Below are 10,127 nucleotides of genomic sequence, written 5' to 3'. Positions count from 1 at the left end.
TTTTTACATTTTTACATTGTCACATTCAAAGAGCTGTAACTTTTTTATTTTTGCGTTGGCATAGCTGTATAAGGTCTTGTTTTTTGCGGGACGACTTGCAGTTTTTATTGGTACCATTTGAGAGTAGATGCGACTTTTTGATCACTTTTTATCACATTTTTTTAAAGTCAGGATTACCAGAAAACAGCAATTTTTCCATTGTTTTTTATTTTATTTTTTACGGCGTTCACAGTGCGGGTTAAATAATGTAACAGCTTTATAGTCGGGGTCGTTACGGACGCGGCGATACCAAATATGTGTAACTTTTTTGCTTTATTGTAGTTTTTTTTAATAGTAAAGCATTTTGTAAGGGGAAAAAGTGGGTTTTTCATTTTTTTTGTTTCACTTTTTTTTTTAAATTAACTTTATTAAACTTTTTTACTCTTTTACTAGTCCCACTAGGGGACTTCCCTATGCTCCGATCGCTATTATAATACACTGCAATACTTTTGTATTGCAGTGTATTACTGCCTGTCCGTTTAAAGCGGACAGGCATCTGCTAGGTCATGCCTGCGGCATGATCTAGCAGGCATTCGCTCCAGGCAGACCTGGGGGTCTTTATTAGACCCCCGGCTGCCATAGAAGACACAGACACTCGGCGATTTTATCGCCGGGTGTCAGTGAGATGAGAGGGAGCTCCCTCCCTCTCTCCAAAACCATTCAGATGCGGTGCTCGCTATTGTGCACCGCATCTGAAGGGTTAAACGGGTGAGATCGATACTAATATCGATCTCACCCGGCAGAGCAGGGACGCCCCCAGCCCTCAGCTGCCTCTGGCAGCCGAGAGCAGGGAGATTTCACGGCTCCCTGCTCTGTTTACTTTATTCTACAGCAGCGACGTAGAATAGCGGCGCTCTAGAATAAAGCCCACTAATGACCGCCGTAAAAAGACGTATCGGCAGTCATTAAGGGGTTAAATATAGTACACAATCACATAATACAGGATAAAAAAGGAACCATACACGGAAGAGATAATACAGCAGGGTCAGATGGAACAGACCATGAACACACAGAGTCAACCATCCAAAAATGGCTAAAGCACACGCTAAAATAACCCACAGGAGAAAAGATAAACGTGGGCACAGGATAGCCAAGACCCCACATATAATCAAAATGCTGCCTAACTAGTGAACAGTGATGAATAGCTAGACTAGAAGAGCCCTAACAATACATAAAGGCACTAATGGCCAAGGGACTCAACCTAACCCTAGCTAATATTAATATATAGGAAAAAGAGGCCAGCACATACCCTGGGACATGATGGAAAGCGGTGCAGAAGTACCAAGGTGGACGGATGAGTAAACGCCTCGACGCGCGTTTCGCCCTGTAGACCGGCTTCGTCAGGACATAGTTTTACTGGTAACAATAGCTCAGCATGCTGAGCCCTTGTTTCCAGTATTTTGGGCCGGATCAGTGACAGAGGCCTCTTAACGAAGTCTCCAACGCAGATGTGAGCAGGGCCACAGTACCATGCTCGAATTCAGGAACAGTAGAGTACTGAAAAAAAATTCTGCCTCAGTCACAGCACTATGAGGGATGATGGGAAGGGATACTGAAGGAGCACGAGAGGCAATTCATTTAGCTGGATAAGCACGGTCCCTATACTTGCCCTTAGTGAAGGGCAATTTCCAATTCTGTAACTTTAGTCCTTATTTAGCCTACATGGAGCAGAGTTCTTCTGTTTATGTTGGCATAACATATCAGCAAAGACTTCTTGTTTTAGGTACTGTGAATATGAAGCAGTGTATGGTAATATGTTCTGCATCAGGATTGCAAGGAGCAGTGAAGGCTGATGACTAATATTATATGTAGGGATGGACGATGCATCGAAACTTCCATACTGTTTCAATACCGTTATTTCATGTATTTCAATACTAAGCTGTGCGGCCGCACAGCTTAGTATAGTAACACATGAATGTAGTCAGAGCGGTGCTGCGGCTGTGTGATACAGCCATTGCCCCGCTCCGGAGTCCTGACAAGTGCGCGCGTGGTCAGCATGATGTGATGCGACCAGCGCTGCACGAATGATTGCTGTCACTGAAGATAGAACATGGCGGGCGCACTGTAAAACACCCACATGTTCTGTCTTCAGTTCCAGCAGCGTCGCTCATTAGTGCAGTGCCGGCCGCATCACCTCATGCTGACCACGCGTACACTTATTGTCAGGAGCGGGACAATGGCTGTATTACACAGCCGCAACACCGCTCCAACGGCGGAGATCAGAGAAACCTTTAATCTCCGCCGCTATTCCCCTGAATGCTGCGATCAAAGCGGACTGCAGCATTCAAGGGGTAAATGAAAATGGGGGATGCCCTTTGGATCGCGTCACAGGGAATCCCTGTGACGCGATCGAGGGACATACCATATATGGGCAGACAGCCCAGGGTCCATTGAAGGACCCCAGGGCTGTCTGACAATATTTCCTGTTAGGGCATACTTAGGTATGTCCTAACAACTGCCTGTGTACTATCAGTACACAGGCTAATGTACTGGAATATAGATATATGCCAGTACATTAAAGTTTAAAAATAAAAAAAGTAAAAAAAAATTGGTAATATTAAATAAAATAAACCCACACATTTTTTACAATAAACATAGTCTCAATACATAAAATATACACAAATTCGGTATCGTCGTGACCGTAATAACACGTTTATAGCGTCATCCATGTTTACGCTGTTATAACATAAATAACTGCTTTCTTTCAATTAATGTCAGGCAAAAGGTATTATGAATTTGAACCTCCATGTGCCTCACATTAGTAATAGTAATAGTAATTAACCCCATCATCTACCTCAGACATTAAACCAATGTTGTACATTATGACTGAGGAACATGATGGGGTTAATTACTATTAATGTGAGGCACATGGAGGTTCAAAATTCATAAAAACCACGCGCCTCACATCAGAAAATGGAAGAACTTTTTTTTTTTATTATTCTTATTGTTGGAAAAGTATCGTTTTGGTATCGAGTATCGCAATACTACACGAAGTATCGGTATCGAAGTCCAAATTCTGGTATAGTGACAACCCTAATTCTATGTAGCTTTTTTGGCAATTAAAGCGAAACAAAATATGTATCTAGAAGCTGTGCTTACCTTAACATGGAACTCAGCTGGGATAGTCTTTGACCCAACCAGCTGTTTCATCAGGAATTCCTTCCAATTAATATATTTGGCATGGATAGCTAAGCAATAGAAAAATATAATATTTCAGAAATACATGGTGACCTTGTTTTCAAACACAACAAGCATAGCAAGGTCAATTATTTTTTATTTCCTGACTTATGGAAGCCTTAACTCATTTTATTTTTTCATAGACGTAGTGGTATGAGGGCTGTTTTTTGCGGGACGCGCTGTAGTTATTATTGGTACCATTTTGGGGTACATGCGACTTTTTGATCACTTTTTATCCTATTTTTTGAGAAGCAAGGTGACCAAAAAACTGCAATTCTGCTATAGTTTTTTTAGGGGCTTTTTTTATACAGCGTTCACCATGCGTTATAAATTACATGTTAATTTTATTCTGCGGGGTCAGTACGATTCCGGCGATACCTAATTTATAGCACTTTTTTATGTTTTACAACTTTTTGCACAATAAAATTACTTTTGTAAAAAGAATGTATTTTGTCTGTCGCCATGTTGTGAGAACCATAACTTTTTAATTTTTTTGTCGACGGAGATGTATGAGGGCTTGTTTTTTGCGAGACGAGCTATAGTTTTTATAGGTACCATTTTTGGATACATGCGACTTTTTGATCACTTTTTATTTCAATTTTTGTAGGGCAAAGTGACCAAAAATCAGAAATTCTGGCATAATTTTTTACGTATTTTTTGACACTGTGTAGAATAAATAACATAATATTTTTATAGTTTAGGGCGTTACGGTCGCGGCGATACCAAATACGTATGGTTTATTTATTTTTTTCATTAATAAAGGACTTGATAACGGAAAAAGGGCGATTGTGTTTTATTTTATTACTTAAAACTTTTATTATATTTTTTTACAACTTTTTTTCACATTTTTTTACACTTTCCTTTAGTCCCACTAGGGGACTTGAAGGTCCAACTGTCAAATTTTTTTTTCTAATATATTGCACTACCTACGTAGTGCAAGGTATTAGATCTGCCAGTCATTCACTGACAGCAAGCCGATTAGGCTTCGCCTCCGAGCTGGGCCTAATCGGCTTCCGTAATGGCAAACAGGAGGCCATTGTTAGGTCTCCTGTTGTCATAATAGCAGTCGGCAGCCGTCTGATTGCAGGGCACAGCTGCCGATCTGCTAGCAACCACAAAGATGCAGCGATCTTATCCAATCGCTGCATCTGAGGGCTTAATGGCAGGGATCGCAGCTAGCTCCGGTTCCTGCCGTTACAGGTGGATGTCAGCTGTAACATACAGCGGATATCCACTGCTGATGACGCCGTCTCATCTCCACATTGTGTGATTCTGTCTGCTGGATCCTGTATCTAAGCCAACCACATGATAAACTTAGATACATGGCCCATGTGTGATCCTGTCTGATGGGCCCTGTATCTAAGCCTATCACACGGTAGGCTTAGATACAGGGCCCCAGCAGACAGTAATATTATACTGTATAAGATTACTGTCTGCTGGGGCCCTATATCTAAGCATCTTACCATAACCACATGGTAAGCTTAGATACATGGCCCATGTGTCAGCCTGTCTGATGGGCCCTGTATGTAAGCCTACCACATAGTAGGCTTAGATACAAGGCTCCAGCAGACAGTAAATTTTATACTGTATAAGATTACGGTCTGCTGGACCCTGTATCTAAGCCTACCTTGTCCAGGCCATCATTTAGCATAATTTAGCTTCATTGCGTTCTGAGAGTCATAACGTGTTATTTAGCTGTTGAAGGAGATGTGAGGGCTTGGTTTTTGTGTAACGAGCTGTCATTTTTATTAGTTCCAATTTGGGGTACATGTGATTTTTTTTAATCACTATTTATTCCATTTTTTGGGAGACGAGGTAACCAAAAAACAGCAATTCTAGCACGGTTTTGTCTTTTCTTCTTTACACCGTGTTCACGGTGCAGTATAAACGACATGGTAACTTTATTCTGTGGGTCGACACGATTACAGCGACACCAAATTTATATAGTTTTTTTTACGTATACTACTTTCCCACAATAAAAATATTCTTTTCTAAAAAAAATAAAATCATGTTTTAGTGTCGTCGTTTTCTGACAGCCATAACTTTTTTATTTTTCAGTTGATATCTCTGTGGGAGAGCTTGTTTTTTGCGTGACGAACTGTAGTTTTTGTGGGTACCATTTTGGGGTACTTGTGACTTTTTATTACATTATTTCTTAGATAAAGTAACCAAAATAATAAATGATTTATTCTTTTTTATTAAAAATGTTTTGGGTGTTCACCGTGCGGTAAAAATACTGATATTTTTATTGTTCAGGCCGTTCCGAACGCGGCGGTACCTATTATGGATGTAGCCATTTTTAACTTGATTCTGATAACTTGCTGCAGGTTGATATCACACAACATAAGCCATTGAAAAGTCATTGGAAAAGTCAAGATAAGGGAACTAGCCACTATTTATTTAATGCGTTAAAAGTCAAGGTTAAGACAGCTACATCTGTATGTATAGTTGTTTTTTTTTTCATTTTATTCTCAGGGAAACAGGGCGATTATTGTTTTTATTACTTAAAACTTTTATTTATTTATATTTCGTAAACTTTTTCTTGCACGTTTTTTTACACTTACTAGGGGACTTGAATGTCTGATCTTCTGATCCCGGTACAATACACTACACTACTTTCAAGCGCCACTGTAGATTGCAGCCTAAAATTGAAAATTTGTTTAAACTCATGGTAACCGCTAGCATGTCTTTAAGGCTGGGTTCACGCGAGCACATTAACGTCCGTAAAGGACGGACGTATTTCGGCCGGATGTCCCGGACCGAACTCAGTGCAGGGAGCCGGGCTCCTAGCATCATAGTTATGTACGATGCTAGGAGTCCCTGCCTCTCTGCAGGACAACTGTCCCGTACTGTAATCATGTTTTCAGTACGGGACAGTAGTTCCACGGAGAGGCAGGGACTCCTAGCATCGTACATAACTATGATGCCAGGAGCCCGGCTCCCTGCACTGAGTTCGGTCCGGGACTTCCGGCCGAAATACGTCCGTCCATTACGGACGTTAATGTTCTCGTGTGAACCCAGCCTTAAAGTAATCCGTCACTAGATTTTAGGACACCAAACCACCGGAACGACATGCTTGTGGAGTAGTGCCCTAAAATCTAGTGAACGGTTCCGTTAAGACTTTCGCTATTTTCCATCAGGTTTCACTTACTTTTTAAAAGGTCAAAATATTATAGCAGGAGTCATTGCACCAGTGTGAACAGAGCATGAACTGGCATTTATATCTTTTGTTTCTACACGCTGGAATAAAGTTTAAAAAGGTTCCTTAGTACAAACGTAAATGGTTTACTATAATATGCCTTTAAATCTTTCTGAATTGTAAAGCGCTGGAGAATATACTAAAGAATATAAAATATCAATAAAACAGTGTTACTTTTGAATGTTATATGAGCATGGCATAAAGTTTCTTACTTTGGGGAGGCACCAAGATTTTGCTATTGATAGCGCACCATCCTATGGGATGAATATCCACAGTTCCTAGATTGCACCAGTATTTGTAGGTGGAATCGTCTTCAAAACCTTCATACTGTAGTAAAGCCTTATAACCTGTTTGAATGTGAAATTGTTATAGTAAGAAATTCATGAACATAAAAAGCTTTGTTATCTTTAACTAAGAATCTTATAAATTTGAAATGTAAAACAATTTTATACGAAAGGAAATACATTGGTAACAAACACAAACAGACTGCTGAGATTACCCGAGTATAAAAGATTACGAGAGAGAATGGCAGCAGACAAATCCTTACAGTCCGGCTTCTGTCATATTCCCCAGCCGAACTATAAGCTTTATAGGTTTTAAAGGTGTTGTCCGGGCAAGGATTGTTACACTGATGACCTATCCATAGGATATGATATGATCAGGGGGGTCCGACACCCGAGCCTCGCACTGATCAGCTATTCCGGCTGCCTTCGGGCACAGGTTGTTATGCACTGTATGCAGTATTCGGTGCCAGAAGCAGATGGCTCTGTACACTGTATAGTGGACGTGTTGCAGAACTGTAACTCTGCTCCTATTCACTTGAATAGGAGTAGAGCTGCAGTACTGCAGCTCGCCGCTATACTGTGACCGGAGCCATCTGCTTCTGGCACGGACATCCGGTGCCCTGAGGCAGTAGAAGCAGCTGATCTGAGCGGAGTCCGGGTGTAGGACCCCCGCCGATCACATACTGATAACCTATCCTGTGGATGGGTCATCACTATGAAAAAACGTCCCATGCCCAGACAACCCTTTGAATTTAAAGTGATTAATAGCATATCGCTAGGATATGGGATAGTATAGAAATGAGAGTAAGACTGGAAACGAAACAGCAGAACAACCAGGAGGCTAGCTAGGAGGGGGGGTACCGTGGTACTTGCCCTGGGCTCAGAATGTGGTGGGGGAAGAGCATAGACCCCCTCCACATTTAAAATAATTAATAATTGTAAAAAAAATGGTTATTATCTATTGTTTTTATCTAATAGAAAGCGGCCTTAATACTTACGCTTATCGCTCCCGCCTCTTTATCAGTTCCAGGCACCACTGCACTAGATCCGGACGCTGTCCAGCATCAGGACGTAGTCTGCGGGCAGACTCAAGGTCTAAACGGCGTCAGGAGCCACAGCAGTGGCAAAAGCCGGGAGCGAGTATGGTACAGATAGTTTTGTCCGATCTGGGGGTCATAAATATGGGGGGTCTGGGATTGGACAATAATATAGCGGGTATGTAATATGAATATATTTAGGGAGTCTTATATTATTATAGGGGTCTGGAATCAACCCATACGACCAATGACGTACAAGTATGTCATGGTCGTGGGGGCAGAAGTATGGAACGGACTACGGAGCAGAGCTGCTCCATGCGCTGCGCGTGTCAGTTGTGTATTACAGTTGACACCTCACTCTAACAGCCCGGATCGGAAATAACTCATATTCTGGCCATGTAACCATTTAGATGCCGCGGTCAATAGCGACCACGACATCTAAGCCATTAGAAAGAGTGGGAGGGGCCCCTACGTCATCTCATTGGCCTCCCACGATGTGATCGTTGGTTGTTATGGACTCTTGGTCCTCCTATTAACCCCTTACCGCACCAGGACGCACCGGTATGTCCTGTATTGCAGTGCTTTAAGGCACCGGGACGTAGAGGTGCGTCCTGGCTAAAAACTGTCACCCTGTCAAAGGACAAGGTGACAGAACTGTGCCGTCAACTGTTTCTGACAGTTGATCGGCACAGTAAGGGTATGTGCACACACACGAATTACGTCCGTAATATACGGACGTATTTCGGCCGCAAGTTCCGGACCGAACTCAGTGCAGGGAGCCGGGCTCCTAGCATCATAGTTATGTACGACTCTAGGAGTCCCTGCCTCGCTGCCGGACAACTGTCCCGTACTGTAATCATGTTTTCAGTACGTGACAGTTGTCCTGCAGCGAGGCAGGGACTCCTAGCATCGTACATAAGTATGATGCTTGGAGCCCGGCTCCCTGCACTGTGTTCGGTCCAGTACTTGCGGCCGAAATACGTCCGTATATTACGGACATAATTAGTGTGTGTGCACATACCCTAAGACGGCAGGGGACCAATCACAGCGGTTTGGTCAAAGTTATGACGTGGTGTATGTGATGGCGCTAGCTCAGAAGCTAAGCCAGCGCTATCACCACCTGGTATCAGCTGTCCGACACCCCTCTGCAACGGCCAGGACCGATCCGGCCGATTAACTCCTTTGATGCATCGATCAACGCGATCGATGCATCGAAGTGTCTTGTAGCCTGTCGGCAACCATGATGGTTGCCACGGGTGCGGGTGTCAGCTGTTTGTCACAGCTGACATCGTGCTCTAACGGCCAGGACCGAAGCTAGGCTCCGATCCGGCCGATTAACCCCGTAGATGCAGCTATCGCTGCATCTAAGTGATTAGATCGCACCCTATGGTTGCTAATGACAACCATCGGCACGCGCAGGTGATCCGATGGTTGCTATGGCAACCGTAGCCTAACAATCACTTCCTAGTACGGAAGCCTATTAGGCCCCGCCGGGTGGCGAAGCCTAATAGGCTTGCTGTCAGTGAATAGCTGACAGCTCTAATATACTGCACTATGTAGTGCAGTGAATTAGAATAGCTATCAGGGCTTCATGCCTTCAAGTTCCCTAGTGGGGCACAAAAAAAGTTAAAACAAGTTAATAAATATGTTGTAAAAATAAATACGTTTCATGTTAAAAAACACTATAACAGCCTATTTTCCTATAATAAGTCTTTTATTATAGGAAAAAATATATAAAAAAGTACACATATGCGGTATCCACGCGTCCGTAACGACCCAAACGATAAAAATATCACGCTATTTTACCAGTATGGTGAACACCGTAAAAAAAAAAAAAAAAAACTATTCCAGAATCGCTGTTTGTTAGTCACTACCCCTCGCAAAACAGAATAAAAAAAGGGATCTAAAAGTTGCATGTACCCCAAAATTTTACCATTAAAAACTGCAGCCCGCCCCGCAAAAAACAAGCCCGCCCACAGCTTTTTTGACGGAAAAATAAAAGTTATGGCTCTCAGAATATGATGACAAAAAAAATTAATTATTTGAAACAAATGTGATTTTATCGTGCAGACGCTGCAAAGCATAAGAGAAACTATATACATCTGGTATCGCCGTAATAGTACCGACCCGCAGAATAAAGTAAAATTGTCATTCATAGCACATGGCGAACGCCGTAAAAAAATAAATGATAAAAAACATCAGAATTGCAGGTTTTTGGTCACCTTGCTTGCCAAAAAAATTAAATACAAAGTGATCAAAAAATCGCATGTACCCCAAAATGGTACCAATGAAATCTACAGATTGTCCCGCAACAAATAAGCCCTCACACAAATCCGGTGGAAAAAAAATAAAGAAGTTCTGGCTCTCAGAATATGGCGATGCAAAATGTGC

The 10,127-nt window shown here is 42.2% G+C and overlaps 1 protein-coding gene across 5 annotated transcripts in view; it reads right to left on the bottom strand.

The window, feature by feature from the left end:
- Window positions 1-10,127, bottom strand: part of L3MBTL2 (L3MBTL histone methyl-lysine binding protein 2) — a 121,420-nt gene that overhangs the window by 88,843 nt on the left and 22,450 nt on the right. For all 5 annotated transcript variants that reach the window (XM_075833533.1, XM_075833532.1, XM_075833534.1 and 2 more), the window contains exons 7-8: window positions 6,628-6,762; window positions 3,139-3,227 (exon numbers count right to left, since the gene is read on the bottom strand). In XM_075833533.1, the coding sequence (XP_075689648.1) occupies window positions 3,139-3,227; window positions 6,628-6,762 (224 nt within the window). The remainder of the gene's footprint in view (window positions 1-3,138; window positions 3,228-6,627; window positions 6,763-10,127) is intronic.

Source organism: Rhinoderma darwinii, chromosome 7, assembly GCF_050947455.1.
Source record: "Rhinoderma darwinii isolate aRhiDar2 chromosome 7, aRhiDar2.hap1, whole genome shotgun sequence".
Lineage (NCBI taxonomy): Eukaryota > Metazoa > Chordata > Amphibia > Anura > Rhinodermatidae > Rhinoderma > Rhinoderma darwinii.
This window is presented reverse-complemented; position numbering and strand designations above follow the sequence as displayed.